General features: G+C 37.0%; 1 protein-coding gene across 1 annotated transcript in view; it reads left to right on the forward strand.

The window, feature by feature from the left end:
- RANBP17 (RAN binding protein 17) overlaps positions 1-23,624 on the forward strand; it is a gene marked incomplete at its 5' end in the record, with an annotated part of 211,841 nt that overhangs the window by 132,737 nt on the left and 55,480 nt on the right. The window contains 3 exon segments of the mRNA XM_083349823.1: positions 2,155-2,258; positions 15,475-15,563; positions 20,003-20,110. Coding sequence (XP_083205949.1) covers positions 2,155-2,258; positions 15,475-15,563; positions 20,003-20,110 — 301 coding nt within the window.

The following is a 23,624-nucleotide window of genomic DNA, read 5'->3' on the forward strand; positions in this document are numbered from 1 at the left end:
GAACATGAGACCTGAAGCACATAAATGGTGATCATGTGATTGTGGGGTGCTGCAACGATCATAATTGTGTGCTGGTTGGGAAACACCCAAATGGTGATGTTGGTATATGCTATGACAGTCATAAATGTAAGGATTGATCAGAAAACTTTTTTTAAAAAAAACCTGTAATAGTTTAGTCTGGCTATTAAGTGAACAGGGCAAATAAAATTCCTTGGTTGCCAGTCTTTTCAAAAATTGTATTTGTGTGTAGTTTTCTAAACTCTGCGCGTTAATAATACATGTATCAATGCAGTTTAGATCAGAATGGTTTGTGTGTGTATATGTTCTGAATTTCTTGTTCTTAGTTCATTGTTACTTAGTTCATTATTTCAAAATGAATTATTAAAGTTTCATTGATCACCAAAAGTGACAGACCATTAATTTGACAGAACTTCAAAATATGTAGCAATAGTACCATTTTATTTCTGAATGCAAAAAAAAAATACTCTGAAAACTAAGTAGCTTGTGTACTCCTGCTATATAAATATGAACACTCTTCCCTGAGATCTTGGAGGATCCTATTCTTCTAGCCTTCCAAAAAAACCATGAACATCTGGCTTTTTGTAAAGCATTGGGGTAGTGTGAAGCTGGACCCCAGAAAGTGTGTAGTGGAGATGTGTGGGGATCTGTGACAGTTGGCGGTATGGATGTTTTGGGTTTTTTGTTTTTATTTTATTTCATTGTGAGCTGCCCAGGATCATATTGCATAAGATGGGCAGCTTTAGGTAAAGGTAAAGGTTCCCCCGCACATGCGTGCTAGTCGTTTCCAACTCTAGGGGCCGGTGCTCATCTCCATTTCAAAGCCGAAGAGCCAGCGCTTGTCCGAGGACGTCTCCGTGGTCATGTGGCCGGCATGACTAGACGCCAAAGGCGCACGGAGCGCTGTTACCTTCCCACCGTAGTGGTCCCTATTTTTCTACTTGCATTTTTACGTGCTTTTGAACTGCTAGGTTGGCAGAAGCTGGGACGAGTAACAGGCGTTCACTCTGTTACGCGGCATTCGGGATTTGATCCGCCCAACTGCCGACCATCTGATCGACAAGCTAACCCACTGAGCCACAGCTTTATAACTGTCTTAAATAAAAATATATAAATGATGTCCTATGACACCACAGTTACAATGTGAAATGCTTTGTTTGTTTGTTTGATTCTTATCATTCCACTCCTGCTATCCCCCATTTCCTTTTTTCTTTCTCTTTCCAGGAGTTGCTCTATTTTCCATGCCCATTATTACTACAGTATTTCTTATCCTAATAAATTCTTATTTTGGAGGGGGATATTGTATGTATTCCAGAGGTGCTATATTAACAATGTTTGACATATTAGTGATTTTTGTGGGCAACGTGAAGAGGGCAGCTCAGATTCATAGTGAGAACAAAAAGAACATTATCCAGGCAAAATGACAGTTCTTTCTAGACTACACAGATTAATGTTCCTTTCCTAACTTTCCCACTTTTCTTCTGTTCCCCCACCTCTTATTGAGGTATATCAATATTACATACTCTTGAATTCTTATGGGTCTGTTTTAAACATCACTTTCCTTAGCGATTTTTCCCTAAAGAATATTGAGCATCAGTAAAACCTCTAACTATAGGATATTCATACTTTCTTTGAATCATATATGCTATAGTTTCAGCTACATTAGCGTGACGTGAATTGGCAATGGAGAGTATGCTAGCCAGTAGAGTTAACTGAAGAAATGTTCCCAGTGTAAAAAAAGGCATAACTCTGTTTACGCATTTACTGAATATTATCATGGATGTGATAGCTTCACAATTCCCTTTAACTATGACCCTTGTGTTGGCAGAGGTGGCCTATAAAAAGAAATAAGCATATTCATTTAAATGCAGGTGGTGTTTCAAAATTCCATAGGGCCAAACACCTGAGTAGGATTCAGATGAATTCCCAAAATAAAAGAACAAAGGAGAATAGCAACAGGTTGTGAAATAACTGCTAGCAACTGCTTGCTCAGTCCATGTGTTTACTAAAAGAAGTCATCCAGATTAGCTTTGCATAACCCAAAGTTTTTGTTTTATTCATGTAACAGCGACTGTGTCAAATTCTTTAATAATATTCGTGTTTATAGTTGTGTCCTCTCCCCTCCTTTTCTTGCAGGAGAAGATGAGGATGAGTTTGAAAACTTCATGCTTCCCCTGACAGTTTCATTTGAAACCTTAGCCCAGATATTTAACAATAGCTTTAAGCAAGAGGAAGCAAAGGTAGGTTACTCTGAACAGAAGGAGAAATCTTGCTCATCATAAGTAAATAGTGGTTTAAAATATGTAAAATTAATCACATTTAAATCCTATTGAATTCAGTGGAAGTGAGTTATGAATAATTCTGTTCTCCGTTTGAAGTCCATGTGATCAGCTTTGGCTACATTGAGTCCTTCGGGAAAGGGCGGTATATAAATCTAATAAAATAAGTAAAAATAAATACATTGTTGAATTTTTCTTATCCTTGCATTTATGGAATGCTGTCTTTTAAAAGCAGATATTCCATAAATAAATTATGTAACCGCTGGACTTTCAAGTGTGATCCTACACTTCCCGGGGAAGGTATGAAATCTGCATCATAAGAGCCTTGCAAAGCATTGACAGGGCACAATAGTAAATCAGAGAGCAAGTGGCTTCTTTTCCTTTACTTACCGTGCCTCTGACTCTTGACTTGACACGTGCCCTGTAGCTTGGTCTGTGTTCCTCAAGACAAGTCGTTAAGCGATTGAAGGGGCCATAGCAAATGTAACTAATTGCTAGTGTGTGTTGATTGCCCAAAGGGAAGAGTAAAGACTTTGGCATCCAGTGGGGAGAGTAGGATTCCATTAGGGCAGACGTGTCAAACACAAGGCCCGGGGGCCGGATCCGGCCCACGAAGTGGTTTCATGCGGCCCGCAAAGCCATCCTGGAAACAGTGATGGAACGGCCCCCACTGCCTTGGCCCTGGCCCAGAGACCCTCCTCCTGCCAGAAACCCTCAGATCTGTCCCAGTCCTGCCCTGGCCCCCATAGGCACCCTTGATGCGAACGATGTAGAGCTGGCTACGCCCACCCAGTAGGCCATACGCACTTTAGCCATGCCCACCCAGTAGGCCACGCCCACCCGGCCCCCTGAGGGCAACCGCAATGCTGATGCGGCCCTCAATGAAATTGAGTTTGACACCCCTGCATTAGGGGTTTTTTTCCCCCCCTCAAGAACTGTATTCATAAAAAGATAAAATTAAACATGGCACTACACATGAAAATATCACCACAAAGAGCTCCATTCTGTCATTAGATTTAATAAGAGATATATATGACATTATACAATTAATTTATTCCCTTCACTTCCTTTTTAGCAACAAGTAGACAAGGTTTAAAACATGATGTCGCATTATAGTTTCCCTTACTAAACAGGAGTCAGACATATGACTGGTGTTTTTAGTTGTGGTCCTGTAGTCTACACTGTATTTAGTTCTCCTTGCTGATTACTGCTTTTGAACAAGATCTAAAATGTTTAGCATCCTTTCCTTGTGTAATTTAGTCTCTTGCATATTAAATACTTGTGAGCTTGTGTGCTTGTCTGTCTGTCTAATTTACATATTACAGCTGGGTGTGAGTAGATTTATAGAGGACCAGACATATACAAGCTTAAAACATGTGTATGCTTAGAACATCTCTTCTAAACAGGAATTTAATATATAAATCAAGAGTTTATTAAATGGCTGGGCATATATGTATAAATAGGAACTGGTCTTGAAGTATTACATTCTTAAACCCAACAAAGTGATTAGGATAACTGATAGCTAAATAAGGTTTTTATGTGCCTGTGGGAGCCATATTAGGATTGATTTGACAAGTCAGTTCAGCTGTGGCAACAGTCATATTATCTAGCACAACATTATGTTTTATTAGTAAAATCTTTAAGTGTAGCAAGCTGTTTGTGTCAAAACAACAGTATATTTTAAGGGGAGAAAAGACTTGCTAAGTGGAAGCTGTATTATCAGGAACAAAACACATTAGCATAACATTACATTAAATAAATTGCATTCTTGTATTATGAACAAACAGTTAACCATGCACTCTAGAGTGGCTATTTCAGATATGTTGTGTAATATTCCTAGAAGCTCTATCAGTATTTTTTCTTTAGCATTTTAAAGGTGACTCACTAGCATCATTACTATTTCTCCTTCTCTGATGCATTTCAAGGAACATAAGCCCCAATTGAGAGAGTTATATATTAATTCCGTAGATTCAAAAAATTTCTGAGCTACTTGTTCAAACAGTTCTCCACTCCACTTTGCTAGCTGTAGGAAATTTAGAGGAAGTTTAAAAAAATGGTTCAGGGACAGAACCAAGACACTTTGGTGCTTGAGAAGGAGGACAAGAAAACACCACTGCCATTCCCTTATTATATAGAAGCTGCCATACAGAAGCAGTTGAATCTCAATTCAGTATTTGTAAGGGGAGCAAGCTAGCTTGTAGAGGTGAAAAGGACAATGAGATACCTTTCCTTCCAAAAATAGCAGCCATGAAGTTCTAGAAAAAAGAGTCACTGGGGAGGTTGCTATTGCTGCTGCTACTACTACCACTACTACTACACTCCTACAAATAATATTGCATCATCTCCTGACTGAAGCATCTATCTTACTTTGCAGATAAGGCATAGTATCAAATGCATCTAGTGAACCTATGGACATACTACTGGAAAAAAACTGAAAACTTACTTGATTTGATTTGATTTATATAGCTACACAACTTTAAAAAAAATGCTGCTCCAGACAGCATGTTGTTGTTGTTAGTTGCGAAGTCGTGTCCGACCCATCGCGACCCTATGGACAATGTTCCTCCAGGCCTTCCTGTCCTCTACCCCTTCGCCACGACAAGGCAGTAATCATGAAGGGGCCAGACAGCATACACCCATACAAACAGAATTATAAGTTAATTTTATTTTCATTTATATGTATCCCATTATGATGGTTATTATTATTTTTACAAATAACTAAAGGTGGCGAATATATCCAACTTTCCTCCTCCTGTTTTACGCACAACAATAACCCTGTGAGATGCGGTGGGTGGAGAGTGAGTGACTGACCCAAAGTCACCCAGCTGGCTTTTATGGCCAAAACAGGACATGAACTCAAGGTCTCTGGTTTTCTGGCCTGGTGCCTTAATCACTAGACCAAATTGGCTCTCCTACAATCAAAACTCAACCAAATACACAACATATTCATTGGATGAGCTCTTTTCATCTAACACTGGGGTCAGCAACCTGAAACAATGAAAGAGCCACTCGGAACCGGTTCCCTCACAAAAGGAAAAACTGGGAGCCGCAAAAAATGTGTACACATGCACGTACATGCGCGCATGCACAGAACAGGGTTTGACTGAAGAGTGGAGCCAAGGCGAGATATGCACCTACCCTGCATATTTGAATTGATTGGTTGAACTTTTTTAGTCCCACTTTTTTGTTTTTGGACTGCACATGGCAGAGGACTGGGAGCCGCAGGAGATGGTTGAAAGAGCCGCATGAGGCTACGGAGCCGCAGGTTGCAGACCTGTGATCTAACATTATCCATGCTCTTCTAACCCTATGCCTGAGGGAACAACCAGGTCTTCCTGAAGGTTAGCAAGGTTGCAGCAAGTCAAATGTTCAGATGGAGATGAAAATGCTAGTCACCATCACAGAGAAGGGATGCTTCCTACGTTCTGTCAGATGACATTAAAGATACCTGGAGCATGCCCACTCTGTTGGAGTATGTGGGGTGGGCAGAAACAACCAGAAAAAGATAACCCCACAGGGACCTAGTCTTACACCATGCAGACCAGCACCTTTCATTGCACCTTGAAGCCTACTGGGAGCCAGTATAGCAGATTAATGAGCTGCTATATGGATGTACTGATAAGCACCCATGACTATCTGTGCTGCTGCATTCTGGACCAATTGCAGCTTCCAGAAGGTTTTTAAAGGCAATAATCTAGAGTCCATTGCAGTAGTTCAGCCAAGAGGTGACTACAGCATGAGTAATGACAGGCAGGCTTCCTGGTCCAGGTACATACACAATTGGTGCAGTAGACAGAGTTGTGCAAAGAATCCATGGCCACAGCTATCACTTGTCCTTGGAGCAGGATCCTAAGGACCAAGAGGACCCCAGACTGCATACCAGGCTTGAGGAGTGTCCCTCCTCCAAAAGCAAAGATGGAAAGTTTCCATTTCTCAGACAAGGAGGGCTCAAACCTCACAGTTACTCAATCTTGCTAAAGTTGAACCCAAGCTTGTTCTTCCCCATCCAGGCCCCAGGCACTAAGAAGTATTGTCAACAGCATCACTTAGATGTCCAGGAGCAAAGAAATGCAACTATTACAACATACTAATTATATTTCACTCCCTGCTGTCAGATGGCCTCTCCCAGCAGTTTCATGTACTTGTTAAATAAGTGGGGAGAGATGGAATCTGAGGCACTCTTCAAATAATAATAATAAAGGCAGGAGAGATATGTAACGCTGTGCCTTCCAGCTGCAAACCTACTCCATGGCTCAGAAGGATCCATGACCAGTGATATCAAAAACAACTGAGAGATTGAGAAGGACCAGTTTGGATGCACAATCCTCATCCTGTTCCCTACATAAATCATCAACAAGTGCAACCAAGTGCTGTCTTGTTAAAGCCAGTCCTGAATCCATACTGGAAAAGTCTAGATAATACACTTTCTTGAGAGTCCTATGGAATTGTAGGACCCAGATTGTTGGGGGCAATTAAGCTGACTTTGTAATAATGCCGCTTGCGGGGGTGTGTGAAAGCCCTAATAAGCAGGCATATACATAGAATGAAGGCTACTGCTAAGCTTGTAAGCCGCCCTGAGTCTTCGGAGAAGGGCGGGATATAAATGGAATTAAAATAAAAAAATAAATAAAAATAATCACTTTCTGAAGAAACTTCCTTACAAATGAAAGGTTGGAAGCTGGATGGAAATTGTCCAGTTACATTGGAGCCATAACAGAAGAGTTGGCAGAAGCATCTCCTCTCTCAAACCCTTACATGTTCTTGAAAGGCTTATAAGAATGTGGCTAGAAATGATTAGAATATCAGTATGTGTTAAATCATGATAAAACTGGTGGTCTGATTAGCAGATTCTTGAGAAAAATATATGAAGATGTTTATCTCATTATTCATCTTTGATTCTAAAATATGCATTGCCAATTTACTCTTGAACTGGTAGACCAGTTAGAATAGTTCTTCCCAAACCTAATGCTATCCATGTATGTTGGACTACAATGACCATTAACCCACCTACTCAGTGTACATGTGCCATTTAAAAATATATGTGCTCTATTTCATTAATTGATCTATAATGTCATTTAAAATTAAGATTTGGGTTTTAAATAACCCTGATGAAAGATTGCAATTTGTTGTCACTTGCAGATTGAAAACACAATGCTCATGTACTGTCTTACTTGACACAGAAGCATTCTTACTGGGGATGTTGTTGTTTTTTAATGGAGTTCCAGTGTTACATCCCTAAACTAGCAAGTTCTTAATGACCCTAGAAAGTGATTGCTTTGATTACACTTGAACGGTATTTGCAAATAAAATCACAAGTAATTAAGGGGAAATCTCCAGGCTTTTGAGCAACTTTGATGCATGATAACTGTCTGATTCAGCTCCATCTAGAGTAATGCTGTGTAGACAAGAGCTACTGAGATCAATAGCAACATAATGATAGTGGCAGAATTAAGTGAGTAACCTGAGAACTATGCCTTCAGAATGCATGCAGCTGCCACAAGCCGGGCCACACAGTGCACTCCTTGCTTCCGTCCTAAATGTTCATCAAAAGACGCCCTGCAGGAAAATGGAGTTAGATGCTCTTTATTGCTGATCGTGTCTCTTGCCACATTTATCAGGGAAATTGGATTAGCAGTTGGCAGCTGCAGGTAGACAAGGTTCTGCAGTGATTAAATATGCAGCTTGGCTGCATTTGTTGTGACAGACCTTTAGTAAATTCTACTGTAAGCACCATCTGTCTAATTTGTATAAAGGCAAACGCCATGCTCGAAGCCCCTGCTAAAAAACTAGATTTGTTGCTTTTATTGTAAAATCAACTTTTCTACTCAAATCTTTTAAGCACAATTTATTAGGTTAAAGGAATGTTTTTTTTTGTTTTTTTGTTTAGATCTTAATGAATAAATAATATGTGTAAAGTGCTTTCAGGTACTCTGTTTTGTAAAGGATGAAAACAAAAATAATTTGTTCTTGAGTAAAATGTTTAGCATTCCTGTTTACAGGGAGGTGACATTGCTAAAATATCATTTAGAAAATGGCTGGTGACTGCCAAATTCATTTAATTTGTGGCTTCCTAATGGTGTTTTCCAATTGGCTTTTATACGTCTGAAATGTGTAGTTGAAATATAATTGAGGCAAGATAGCTTATCATTCTTGAACTACCTCTGAAATTAGGGTTCATAAAGCATATGTTCAGTTTTGTTTTCCAGAAGATGCTGAAAGAAATACATGGGGACAATTTTCATGTCAAAGCATTAGCTGGGATGGGAAACTCATGTTCCAAAAGGATAGCCTATTTTCCTCAACTCTATTCTCTTAATCTCCTAGATTGGACCTGAACATTCTGCTCAGTAATATGCTGACTTTCTCTATTTAACGTCAGTGTATTCTGATATTATTTATGATGTGATTAGTTTGAAAGAACAAGTAAAACAATGTGTCTGAGGAAGAAGAGTTGTTAAATAGCATCATGCTATTTATAGCTGGTTCACCCAAACTCAAAGCTGTTGAATTATTTAAAATCCTTGATTTCAGCTTGCACACATTAAAAGTTTTCACACTAAGTGCCAAATGTTGCAAACAGCACTTTAACAGAATGATTTTGCTTTGATCCCTGTAGCAGTTCCTGAATAATTTATCACAGGTTATTGCCTTAATTCTGGAGAGGGATAGTGCAATAAAGGCAGATGAAAACACTCCAGTTGAAACACCTTGGGGCCTGCTCATTCCTCTGACATGGCTCTTTTGTTGGAACTATTTAGAGGTTATTAAGACGTGTCTGTAGAATTAAGAGTCTGCTGTAAGGATGAAGAAGACAGCCATCTTAATTCTAAAGACAAAGCACTATGACCCCTCACCTTTTTCTTGGCTGTTATTATAGAGCAGAATTATGAAGGTAATATTATAGCTGCACCCAGAAGTACTACTATACTTAAAAGTCTATCAGACGTTTCCATTATAAAATCCTGTTTTGGGGTGTTGAATGGTATCTTGTCTAGCTAGCAAGTTAAACTGACAGACTATTGCTATATACAGAAATTTCATGTTTTGTTGATATCCCCTTCCCTATCTCGGAATAACTTTTAAAGCCATAAAACTAGAGTTTTGAAAATCAAGAGATTACTTTTTACATAGTCCCAGAAAAGTAATTTTAAGAATACTTCTCTTTTTCTTTATAGTTAATTATAAAATATGCAACTTTCATTTGAAAATGAAAATGTTCGTAAGTTCGGTTGCTAAAAAATGTGTGTGCATGTTTTTCCACGTTCAAACTTGAAATATATGTTTTGGATTATTAAGGCATACTACTGAAATGAATCCCACATAAAATTAAAAACGTGTACAATGCGTAAATATAAAATGTAACAATGGCAACCAAGGCCGTAACAAACAACCAAAAGGGGACTCCACTCAACTGGGGAGGGATGCCTGGGCAGGGGGGGGAGCCAGCTGTATTTCCTAAAAGTGAGCACATCTGTCTGTGGCCTGTCATATATTGGGGGGTGGGGTGTGTGTGGAAGAGATTGTTCTAAAACCAGGAGTAACCATGGACGAGGCACCCTTCCTAGTCCCATAAGATGGCAGGATTTAAAACCGTCCCCAACCTCTTGTCCACGGACCCAGACCAGTACTTAGCTGGGCCATGGAAGTGGCAGGTGAGCATGGGAAACTTCATTTACACATGCACAGGACCTAGGTTGCGTGCATGAAACCATCCCCTGCCATTGCTGCTGGTCCATGGAGCCAGAATGGTTGGGGACTACTCATATAAAATACAGAACCTGAATGAAAGTTCTGTTGTTCCATTCTTTATATCACCTTTCATGAAAACCCAGCTGATAATGTGAATACCAAAGACCACCTTGAATCTATTCTTTTATGTGAATTCAGTTATATGAACCTAGAGCCATTTTTAAAGACATAGGCTAATAAATGGGTTATTGGACCTTACATAAGTTTTGGCTGCTGTAAATAACTACATTTATATCCCTACTTTTAGGATGCTCTCAGCAAGTATTTGTATAATCATGCAGCAATTTTATTACAATATAGAGTAAGCAGGACTTTCTGGATAGTGAGAATGCCATAGTTCAATTGATCTTTATGATTATTTCCATTATTTTAACTTTGAATAACAGTGTTCCATATGTTTATCTTATTTGCTGTTATAAACAACTAAATAATCCACTGGAATATGATTTTACTTTTTTCATATATCAAATATTGTCAAGAGTTTCTCACATGGAAGGGATTAATTCATAGCTTTAAGCTAGTGTAAGTCTGATCATGATAGAATAGAATAGAATAGAATAGAATAGAATAGAATAGAATAGAATAGAATAGAATAGAATAGAATAGAATAGAATAGAATAGAATAGAATAGAATAGAATAGAATTCTTTATTGGCCAAATGACACACAAGAAATTTGTCTCTGGTGCAAAAGCTCTCAGTGTACATACAACTAATAGTGATAGGTATTGTGATCATAAACAATATCTGTCATCAGGTGTGGTCAGCCATGCCTGTCCACACCTGTAAGTGGATCATAAGCTTTCTAACAGATAAGATGATGATGATAGATAGATAGATAGATAGATAGATAGATAGATAGATAGATAGATAGATAGATAGATAGATAGATAGATATTGCTTGTGGAGGGAGAGCATATAATCTCTATGCATATCTTCCTAATCTATGTCCATGGAAACTAGGGCAACTACTGTAAAGTGGGGGTTGAGATTTTTCTACTTTGATTTATAGCATAAAATTTGACTCCTATTTCATGGACTTTGGCCTTAGTTCATGAACCCTAGTTCATATGAATTAAAAGTTCTTTCTCTGTAACCATGTCAGTTGATTTGCCCAAATATATGCTTGAGTTCTTTGTTCTTATGAAATCTTTGGCTTCAGAGAGACAGAAAGTGTTGAAAGTTGGCACAAGTACTGGGAACTAATTGAAGGAAAATGGGACTTACTGTATGTTCTGGAATTATATACGTTGATATACTTGAATTTTGGAAAAGATCAGAAAGATCTTTTAGAAAGAGTAGGCCTTGACTGCATTTTTTAAATAAAGATAATCATCGGGGGGAAAAGCTCTTTTTTGAGGTGTCACTCAAATAGCAGGAATCAGGCAAGGTATTATCCTAAGGCTTTTGAAAATATTAAAGTAGCACATTCAGTAGTTTCCCTTTTTTGGAAGGAGTGTTTTCATAAACAAGGCTTATGTTGATGGCTCCTTATAAATATAGTCCTAAAGAACTGTAGTATAATCTGACTCTAGAAAAGCTATACGATGGTCTATTCCATGTAGATTGTCTTCTTGGAGATATTAAATTTCTGCAGTTAGATGCTCTCAGGAAACTTTTTTTTTTTACATATCCAGAGTCTCCAACCCACTTTCGGTCAAGGAGACAAGAGGGTGTGCCAAGTCAGATGACCCCTTCACAAGACCATGGAGGCGTAACACCCATTACAAAATGGACCAGACATCTCTTGATAACAACCGAAAGCAGCTGGCCTAGTTTTATTTATATAGCATATGGCATAGAGTACATGGTTAATAGTTAAAATATATAAAAGGAGCACATAATACAATGGTACATGTATGATGGAATATGTGGTCAGTTTTGTAAGGCATAAGGAATTCAAGAAGTTATATATAGGTTATAGGTTACATTTTGAAATACATTGGTTCATGAGAATAGAATAAGTGTTCTATATATTAATATCTAGACTATTTATTCAATTAATAAGCCAAGAAAGATGGACCAGCACCAAATTGTTCATCCTCCTTCTTCTAAAACAACCAATTTAGTGTAGATGATTTAATCCTAAATTCACTTCATTGTCCTTCTTCACTTTCTCCAATCTGTCTCTTTCCAAATCCTACTTTCACTCCTGATTTTCAGGGGTCCAACCCACAAAACTAGAGTAGCATAAAAATAATCCTCTTCTCTCCTCACTGACAACCAAAGTGGTAAACCTGTTAGTAGTGAGATAATCCTTCATACTGAGGAGCTCCACAGCTGTATTGTTGTCTCAGTTCCAGACTGTAAATATATTTGCTTTTTCTGAATTGCAATTTCTAATTCTATAAGTTCCGGAAAAAGCAGAGAGCTATTTAGGTATTTTTCCACTGCTATGTATCCTTTGAAAGTTTCATTGTCAACCCTATTATCTTTGTCCTCATGATTGGAAATTTGGTAAAAACTGACATACTGAGATTTGCCAGATAATAAAGTTGTTACAGTTCTTGTCATTGAGGCTTTCTGGGGATTCATGGGATTTAATGGAAGACATAGTGCAAAAGCGGTTCTTTTGAATTTTTTTTCTGTTTTATTAAATCAAATCGTATCTAAATAAGCAAGCTACTTTCAGTTTTGCCACATTTCTTAGAAAAAATTAGCAAGAATTATATACTGCTAAACAAAGCAAGGTTGTTTTTAACCTCCTTCTCCTGTCCATGTTCCTGGCTACAGATTTATTTATTTTTTCCTGTACTGAAGATTGCAACCTAAGCTTGCTCTCATTCCATATGTTTTCAAACTCTTTTCTTGAATTAGCATACCTTTACATGGCTATTTCTAAGTTTCTCCATAGAAATACAGAAGAGCTGAATATACTGGCAGCAATCTTTGTCACTCAGACTAGTATAGGCTTTCTCTCTCATTTCTGGTTAGCAGAACGTCTTCATATTCTGTCATGTTCAATCCCAGGAGGAACATCTGTGAAGGACAAACAAGATTGTATCTTTGACATAAGTCAGCTTTCCTTCCCTATCTCTAACAACCCATTCCCTTTTCTCTCATTCAGTAGCTCAAAAGGGCTGAATCCTGTGAACGCCTATGATGCTTCTTCCTCTTTATCTTCAGTGAGTCGTCTTCTCGCCCAACAACTTTCTTGAGCAAACTACTCTGGAGTTGCCCTTGTATCAATTAGTCTTCAATAGTACCTTATGACTCAGTCCAATATGGGTTAAGTAGCCACATTATAACAGTAACAAATCTTCAATAGGTAACACTGCCTAGATCCATTTTAGGTCGTGCCAGCCATTTATACCCCCTCTATCAAACTTCTCCTTTCAGTCCTTCTCAGATGTTCTTAATAATCCTCTTTCTTTTATGAGAAACTAAGCTATCTGTCCTACTCCTAACTTCTTCATAATCATGTTAATGAAAACAAAAGTGTTTGTTTGGGTGTCCGTGTGTTGAATAGCCAGCAAGAAGCCATGATTAAATGCAGAGTGTGACAGACGTACACTTGTATATCGCACAACAGTTTTATGCTTGAGAATTAAGCTCCATGTAATCTAATCTTACAAAGCTCCAGGAGAGCTCATTTTGATGCAGAGTAATATTGTAGTTCACTATATTGACCAGAACACCTTATCTGGTCACCTTTCTTCCTTTGATAGTTGATGTTATTGTGACATTTGGCAGTGTCCCCCCGATTTCTCTTTTTGCCCATTCAGAATTATGGTTGAATTATATCATTGGCAAGTTCTGGAACAGAGAAAACATTTTCTTTTGTAACTTGAAAAAACAAAATCAGGGTAACTATTTGGACTGAATTGTGTATATTGAGTTGAAATGGGTTTTTCACATTTTACATGACATATTATTTAAGAATGATAATAATAATAATAATAATAATAATAATAATAATAATAATAATAATAATAATAATAATAATAAGAAGAAGAAGAAGAAGAAGAAGAAGAAGAAGAAGAAGAAGAAGAAGAAGAAGAAGAAGTTGTTGTTGTTGGAAGGGACCTTGGAGGTCATCTAGTCCAACCCCCTGCTCAGGCAGGAAACCCTATACCATTTCAGGCAAATGGCTGTCCAGTCTCTTCTTAAAAACTTCCAGTGTTGGAGCATTCACCACTTCTGGAGGCAGGTTGTTCCACTGGTTAGTTGTTCTAACTGTCAGGAAGTTTCTCCTTAGTTCTAGATTGCTTCTCCCCTTGACTAGTTTCCATCCATTGCTTCTTGTCCTGCTTTCAGGTGCTTTGGAGAATAGCTTGACTCCCTCTTCTTTGTAGCAGCCCCTGAGATATTGGAACACTGCTATCATGTCACCCCTCACCCTTCTCTTCGTTAAGCTACACATACCCAATTCCAGCAACCGTTCCCTATATGTTTTAGCCTCCAGTCCCCCAATCATCTTTATTGCTCTTCTCTGTACCCTTTCTAGAGTCTCAATATCTTTTTTACAATCTAGATAGATTTTCCTATGCTCTTATCATGAATTAACTGTGCTGAATTACCGTGAACCCCAAAAGGTGATCTAATATAATAGGTTTTTTTTTATTAGGAATGACGTATGATTAAAAACTACTTCGGGCTTACTGTAATAACTGTACTACAAGCAAATTTTGCATATCTTACAAAAAAAATGTTAAGATTTACATGCAAATAATTCCTATGTACAGAAAGATAGTATGATAGTAAACATACGCATATACTGATTATAAAACCAATTGTCATTCTTTTCTTTTGAGGTTTCTGAAATTAAACAGCCAGTTCTGATATCTTAACTGGTTATTTAAAACATCTGCAAGAGAAGAGATACCTGTGAACCTTGAACTCTGTGTATGATTTTTAGGAAATATCTGCTAAATGGTTTCAGCATCTCTTCAATAACAACAGTCAACATTTAAAATCTGAAACATTTTAAACTACTATTTTCAGTGCATTTATTATTAATGTGTTGAATATACTCAGTAATATTTATGGAAATTTATTCATGTTTCCTGCTCATCAACTACTTTTAGTTGAAACATAAAATGAACTAATGCATTTTCTTCAAATTATTTTGAGTGATGATTAAGTTAGAAAAGTTTCGTCTGTAAAGACCCTCAATTTAACAAGGATGGGGGAAATGCTATACATTTTAATAAATGTACATTTCCAGCTTTAAACTATTACATGATTTTATATCTGATATTTAAACTCAGTTACATTATTCTGTGGGAGCCTTTATTATATATTTGTAAACATTTGATGAATATTAACATTTAAGAGGGAGACTTAAGCTCTAGCATTCTTTAGAGGGGGGAAAAGACATTTACACTAATGAATTAAAATCAAATATTGTGCTCATTACTGGTTGATCATTACTCCATCTGCTCAGTGCTAACGTGAAAATCAATTACTGTGTTTCTTTCCCACTGACAGCGTATGTTGATCGGACTGGCAAGAGATCTTCGAGGGATTGCCTTTGCTCTGAACACAAAGACCAGCTACACCATGCTGTTTGACTGGATGTATCCTTATTACACTATGACAATACCAGTTCTGTGCACAGAGGGATACCACGTCCTTTGCATTCGTTTAATAGCATGGCACAGTGGGGAAGAGGAAACAAAGCTAAACGAACTAATATGTAATCAGCTAAAATTACAGTACAGTTACACTCATGCCATTAACTGGGAAGGCAACATTTGGAGAGAGACCACAAAAAGGTCACCTTTTTGGGTGTGGGGTTGCACCACACTTAATCCCTAAATGTTCTCCTGCCTTTTTGAAACCCTGTAGCGCTTTAATAATTCTATAGCCCTTTAATTTACGATGTGATATGTCTCTGCTTAGTTAAAAGTATGTATAAGTTATCCCGTTGTACACTTAATTTTCCTATGCTTATTGCAGGAATCATATTTAGATGCATTGATTTCATTTCATTTGATGCTATGCAGTCTCATATTACATCATAGATGATTTAGGCTAGCAGAACTGTCAGTTTTTGACTGTGTTCTCTGTTTTATTTTAATAGAAGGCAAAAATTGATTTATATCCTACCAATGGATTATCACTTGTGATTGGATTATCGCTTTTGTATTTAAGAGCCAAAGTAACAATTTGTGTAACTTGATTACTAATGTTAGTTAGTGCAGAGGTACCCAACCTTTGGGGCACCAGGGACCGGTTCCATGGAGAGAGGTTTTTCCACGGGCTGGAAGGTGCGTGGTTTTAAGTGCTGCCTGCATCTCATGGATAGGGCTTTGCTTGTTTGTGCGAACCTGTTGCTGGCATGCCGCGGCCCAGTACTGGTCCACGGACTGGGGGTTGGGGACCCCTGAGTTAGTGCATATGACTTTCCAGAGAAAAGCAGTCATATATCTCCTCATAATCTTCTAATTGGTCTCCGTTAATGAAATCAACAGAGCTTGTGTTAGGGTTCATCCAGCTGGACCTCACATTTACTGAGAACTTCAAAGAGTAGTTTAGACAAGGGCAGTGTTCCATTTTGACTTTGTTTGAAATCACCTCAAACACTATTTGGTTTTCATTCTCACTTGTATAAAATCTCTTTTAAAAAAAGGTCTCCTTTCTTACTACTAAGATTATTTTTTAAAGCTATTAACAAAAGCTAAATTTTAAAAACAAATATATAAACAAAAATTAAAATAATATAGAGCAATTATTTAACAGCAAAATTAATACCAAACAGTAAAAGATGCACAAGTCTCCAGCTGTTCTGCTAAATGGTTTTCTTCCTAAATCTACCTCAGTTGAATAAATGTTTATAAGAAACTAAAACACTTGCATCTCTCTTGAATTTTCAGTTTGGATAAACAGCTTTGAATGTGATTTTTGTCCACTAGATGGCAAAAATGAGTAGAATCTGTAATATTTCTTAGTTGATCTTTGACCTGGGAATCATTTTATATATATGGAGAGGTTATCTTTTAATGTTTAGAAGTATCTAGCTGAGCAAGAAGAACATTAACGTTATCCTGCAAAATGGAATTGTTTGTAGCAGGCTTGCTTATACTAATTGGGTTTCCATAACAAATCAGACTCCTTGGAAAAAGGCCAAAGGCTTTTCATAATTGTATTGACAAGAAAATGAATATGATAAATGGTGTTCATTCAGTTGAGAAAAGATTTATAGTTTCTCCCCCTGGGCAAAGGATGAAGAGCAAATATGTGTAATAATAAAAAAAATCTGTTACAAAGTTGTAACAAATTTGATCTCTCATAAAGCTTTATTAAAATATCTCAAAATATGTTAAATGCATTTCTGATAGTAAGCTATAGATTCAGCTTGGTGTATTCCTCTATGAAAAGGAAAATAAGGATGAAGAATTAAAAATATAAATATGAAAGTCATACATTTTTCACTGAAATATTGATATGTCAAACTGATTCAGGGGTTCTCAGTTCAGAAGTTGATTTGTCTTGGTTAGTCAATAGGGTATATTGGCTGTATAGAGCATGCCTAAACATATAGAAGCAGTATTTTTTTAATAAAAATATGTGCTTCAGAACCTAAAAAATTAGAATGCGGTGACTGAAATATTTTTCCATAATTTTATAATTCCATATTTCATTTAATAAGTTGTACATCTTTTGAGGCTTTAGTTAAATTTAAATTCAAGCAACACATAGCCAACATAGCAGAATAAGGCTCAACTTCCATTTAGAAAAGCTGTGTAATTGGTGGAATTGGTAAAACTTACTTCTAATTACCGGTAGGAAAATATAATCTTGTCAATCCCTTGACTCTTTTCTACTACTCACTACAATTTTCCATGTATGAAAACATAAATATTTCATGCAAACTGCTTTTTTTTCTTTTTTTTCTATTTCTATACTATTTCTAAATGTTCAGGAAGCTTTAGGTAAGGTGCAGGTTTTACTGTGGTCACTTCAGAGCAAATTCTGCTTTATTATATTTCAGAGCTATAGAATAGGTAGATCACACAATGGTAACTCATAGTTTGTTTTTTTGCTTAGTGTACTGTGTATACCCACACATTCTGGCTTGGCATTATATTGTTGTTGTTTTTAAATCCTGGCTTAACCATAGATTTTAAACTCAACCAAGCTCTGTAGACATGCTTGATTCAATGTGAGATTCAAACAAATCGAGTGCATTTTGTTCCTGGAATTGCAAATGTCCTTCTCTGTCTGCGCAAAGCTGCATTGCAAGAATTTGTTAGAAGACTGCTCCCCTTGGAGTTCAGTTCCCCACTTTGTTTCATAGAATTAGAAGGTACCTGAGAGGTCATCCAGTCCAACCACTGCGTAATGCAGGACACCATCCCCAGTAGATAACCAGCTGCCTGCAATTAGTGCAGGTTCGCATCCCACCAGGCTCAAGGTTGACTCAGCCTTCCATCCTTCCGAGGTAGGTAAAATGAGGACCCAGATTGTTGGGGGCAATGCTGACTTTGTAATAATGCCGCTTGGGGGGTGTATGAAAGCCCTAATAAGCAGGCATATACATAGAATGAAGGCTACTGCTAAGCTTGTAAGCCGCCCTGAGTCTTCGGAGAAGGGCGGGATATAAATGGAATTAAAATAAATAAAAAAATAAATAAATAACTTATCAGTACCCATTTGGAAACCTCCAGTGAAAGGGAAGAAATCACTCTGTGTGGTATTCTATTCCACTAACCGATAGTTCTTACTGTCAGTTCTTCCTAATGTCTAATTTGTGTCTTTGACATTCCATCCCATTAATTCTCAGCTTGCTGTTTGGAGCAAATCTCCAGCCCTCTATAGTATGACAGCCTTTCAGATATTTGAGGACAACTATTATGTCCATTTTCAACCTTCTCAAGCTGGAGGCTAAAACTTATAAGGAACTGCTGGAATTGGGTATGTCTAGTTTAATGAAGAGAAGGACTGGGGGTGACATGATAGCAGTGTTCCAATATCTCAGGGGCTGCCACAAAGAAGAGGGAATCAAGCTATTCACCAAAGCGCCTGAAGGCAGGACAAGAAGCAATGGATGGAAACTAATCAAGGAGAGAAGCAACCTAGAACTAAGGAGTAACTTCCTGACAGAACAGTTAACCAGTGGAACAACCTGCCTCCAGAAGCGGTGAATGCTCCAACACTGGAAGTTTTTAAGAAGAGACTGGACAGCCGTTTGTATGAAATAGTATAGGGTTTCCTGCCTGAGCAGGGGGTTGGATTAGATGACCGCCAAAGTCCCTTCCAACTTTACTATTATGATTATGATTAAACCTACCTAGGTCTTTTACCATTCCTCATAGGACTTGGTTTCTGATCCTTTTATCATCTTGTTAGCTCTTGCTTCAGTTTATCCATGTCTTTTTTCAGCTGAGGTGTGAAGAACTGAACACAATACTCCAAGTGAGGCCTGACCAAGGCAGAATAGAGCAGGATGATATTTCCCATGATCTGAATTCTTTGCTCCTCTCAGTGTTTCTAAATATGCCATTGCCCTTGTTTACTGAGAGAGCCCTCTCGTTCCAGTATCAAAGGAATGATCTTTTAGCATTGATTGGTTGTGGATGGCAAGCAGTGTACCGATGATTTTAACATGAACAGTTATAGGAACATTTCTTTTGTAGACTTCTGTCATATGATGCAAGGGTGTTGAAAGTATTTTTCTCTTACGTTTTCTTCATAAAACTTGATGACATGTTGGGAGGGTGTACTTTGGTGAGAGGTTAGTTAGACTCTATGAATAACATGTAACTTTCAGGTCCAAGAGCAAATTTGTAAAAAAAAAATTAAAAAATTAAAATAAAACTGAATATTTTACTGTAAGAATTTAATGGATATGCAACTAAGGTTCTTTCAGTGTATATTAGTATTTTGGCTTTGCTTTAGTAAAAATTTATAAAAATTAAAGCAAAGACCCCAATTTTAACCATGTTTTAATAAGCTTTTAAGTTGTACATGATGCATGTCATTTATTTTGAATCTTTAACATAACTTATAAAAGCTACCCATCATATCTTCCCATTCTTCAAACAGCCATTGAACTGTGGTATCGTGAACCAGCATGTACAACTCCAATCTTGAAGCTTATGGCTGAGATGATGCAAAACAGGTACAGTTGTTCCCATTTCATTGTTCTCTCATCTATGTCAACAACTGCAGGATTTGCCTCAAAATAAAATTTTGTATTACCAGAAGCCATATCTGTGGAGATTTTCTGCAGTTAGACTAATGTTGAAAAGCTGCACTTACAGCTATATATTCACAAACCTTTTAAGCTACTTATTGTAGCACAATCCTGTGCAAATTCATTCAGATTTAAGTTTGAAGAAATTTAAATCAGATCTTTGATTTTATCTGTATTTTTCTGATTTTTCTGTTCTAACTCACTCCAATAAAATGGTGCAGATAAATTACCTTGTTGGACTCCTTGCAAATAATGCTTTCTCTTGACCACCGTGAATATAGAACACTGGCTGAGGGATTCTGGCTGACCTGGGAATTCTGAGAGCTGATGTCCACGCATCTTAAAATTGCCAAGGTTGAGAAATACTGATACAGACTGATTTGCTATAGAAAGCCAATCATGATTGCCTGATTTCCTTGATAGACATCCACAAACTATGGATACACCCTTTAAGAAAGGGAGCCTCGTCTACTTTAGTCCTGAGAAAGTATTCCATTGTTAGAAAACAATGGACAATTTACTGCATAATTCCTGCAGAAATACCGAGCACAGTTATCCTACCTTCGTATGAGTAACAGCCATTTTTCCATTTTTTGAACTTGAATAATTGAACTTTTCAATTATTGTCCTACACTTTTTTACAAGAGTTTTTATTGAATTTTATAGGGTTAGGAAGGGGATATAACCAGGGTAAGGATCAGGATTTGTGAGGGGGTTAGGATCGGGATTGGGGTAGGAACGGGGTTGGGAACAACATTGGCGTTACCCCCCCCAATAACATTTTCAAGCTTTAGCAAACAAACTATTGTCCGGGTACCTATGTTCAATTAACGCTAATTAATATAACATTAAATACCTATAATATATATGCTAAGCGATAATCATAGACGGTATCAATTAGTCAATACATATCATTCTCCTTACTAATATATATTCAAAATAACATCACATTCATTTGTCGCTAGTTCGTTTTCCTAACCATTGGTAAAATTTATCCCATGTTTTAAAATAAATTGAATCCCCTTTCTCTTTAATCTCTAAGGTTAATCTGTCCATTTCTGCACACTCTAAAATTTTCTTGATTAAAACCTCCTCAGTTGGTAGGTTTTCATTTTTCCAGTATTGGGCAAATGCTGTTCTCGCTGCTGTCAATACATGCAATATTAGATACTCATTCTCCTTCTCATTATTTGTGTATTTCCAAATATATTTGATTTTTTTTAAAGAAGAAAGTTCTACATTTAAATGGTTGAACTAACTGTCAAAAACATGAGCAATCATAGTCAAAATTGAAAACAGTTTTTCAGTATTCTAAGTCAACTCAGTCTATAAACTAAACATTCAATGAATATGTTTTATATATAACATATCTTAAATGGATACCAGGTGATTGGATGACTTTAATTTTGGGTGATTTTAACATTGACCTATACTAAGCCTCTCTAAATAGGCTTTTAAATGGAGCTTTTATAATTATAATTATAATTATAATGTAGATTTAAAGGAAAAAGGTACAAGAGAAATCTTTACAAATCCAAGCAATTCTAAACAAGACAAAGAGGTATTAGATTAAGTCTCTAAAGAAAGGAAAGCTCATTGAAATACTTTGCATATTCATTATATTAATTTACCTATTGGTATTCAGAAAGTCTATACTGTTCCCATTAGACAACATCATTGGGGATGGGTTTGCTTTTTCTTGAGTTGTGTACAGCATTAAGTTTTACAGGTTAAAATGCATAGTACAATATACTTTGACATGGTGGAAATATGTTACAGAGCATTAAATTGTGCAATATGATAAAATGGAGTTGCTTCCATTATTTATATCTGCCAGATGTTACTCTTTTGTACTTAGTAGAATAGAAAGTATTATAAAGTGTTCCTTATGTGTCACAAAATGCTAGCCTCTGTTAAGAAATTCAGAATTTCTGGAATTTTAAGAACATTTCTCTAATTTGTCCATCTAAAACAATAAGACATTTTGTCACATGTTTTTCATTTAGGAAATGTCTGAAATACGGTAGCAAGGGAACACACAGACAGTAGGCACTGTGTACTTTGTCTTTGAAACAAGTTTATTTCTTCCTAATAGTTTCTTTTGCAACCAGTCCACTTGCATTACAAAAGACTTTTAAAAAACCTAACAGTCTAAATTTAATTACTTTCTTAGAAAATGATTTTTGATTATTAACATTAGTTTGGTCTAGTGTGGTTAAAGTGCTGGCCTAAGAACCAGGAGATGGTGAATTCTCGTCCCATCTTAGCCATGAATGCCAGCTGAGTGACTTTGGGCCAGTCTCTCTCTTTCAGCCCAGCCCACCTCACAGGGCTGTTGTGGGGAAAATAGGAGAACAAAGGAGCATTAGGATGTTATCTGCCTTGAGTTATTTATATAAAAAAATAAAGGCAGGATAAATTTTTTATTTTATGACTGCTCTATTCTGGAATGAAACCATCATAGTTAAAACATTTGCTTAGTTATTTATATTGAGTTGTGTCTTAAGAGTAATATCATTTGCCTTTCTCATTGCTTATGGTGTGACACCTATATATATGTTTCCTCTTTATCCTCAGATCCTGAACAAGCTTTTAATCCTTCCTTCAAAATCTTGTGTACTTTCTCTCCCCTGCGCATATCTCTCTACTTGTATATTTTGAGGCATCACCTGATATCTCTAGCTCTACTATCCTTAACTGTCCTGCTCCCTGAAGCAATCTTATACATGCTTCTTCTTTTGATTTCCCAAAATGCCACAGCTCCTTCACTTCCTTCAAATCAATTCAGAACTCATCTGTTCCATGAATGCTTTCAAAGCTTCATCACCAAAGGAAGATGGTGTTATTTCTGTTCTCTGTACCTAAATAACCTAAATCATCTTTCTTTGTTCATCACTATCTCTGTTCTGTCCCCATTCATGTTATTTATTTTGTCACTTTTTCCTAGGTGGTAAGTCCTTGAGATCCACATTTTTATTTGCTTGTTTGTTTGTCTATATGTGGCATTGTATATAAAAGACAACTTTTTCTCACTTTGTCAAGGCGATTGTTTCTAATTCATTTTGCCATGATATCCAAGCAGGAAATCTAACTGTATTACTTGCTAAGCTTCACAATCAATCTTGTGGAGCTAATTTATATATTAAGGTTGATATGAAACATTTTTCCTGTCTTGTGGGAAGTTCATATTGTCTTTATTTTCATCAGTCAGCACCCACTTCAAACATATTTATTTTTAGACTTAAAGGAGCTGTATCTTCCCTGGAGTCCAAATGTATGCTGGTAACGGTTTTCTGGGTATATTTGAGTAATCAGACTCAGTTTTTAGTTCAAGAAGTATCAACATTTAGGCTTAGAGGTTATGAGGCACTTTATAGCTCTCTTTTTGAAGCTTGTACACTTCCTCAAACATAATTAAGGAGACTGCATCTCTATGAAG

The sequence above is a fragment of the Vipera ursinii genome (genome assembly GCF_947247035.1).
Source record: "Vipera ursinii genome assembly, chromosome: 1".
In the NCBI taxonomy this organism is placed as follows: domain Eukaryota; kingdom Metazoa; phylum Chordata; class Lepidosauria; order Squamata; family Viperidae; genus Vipera; species Vipera ursinii.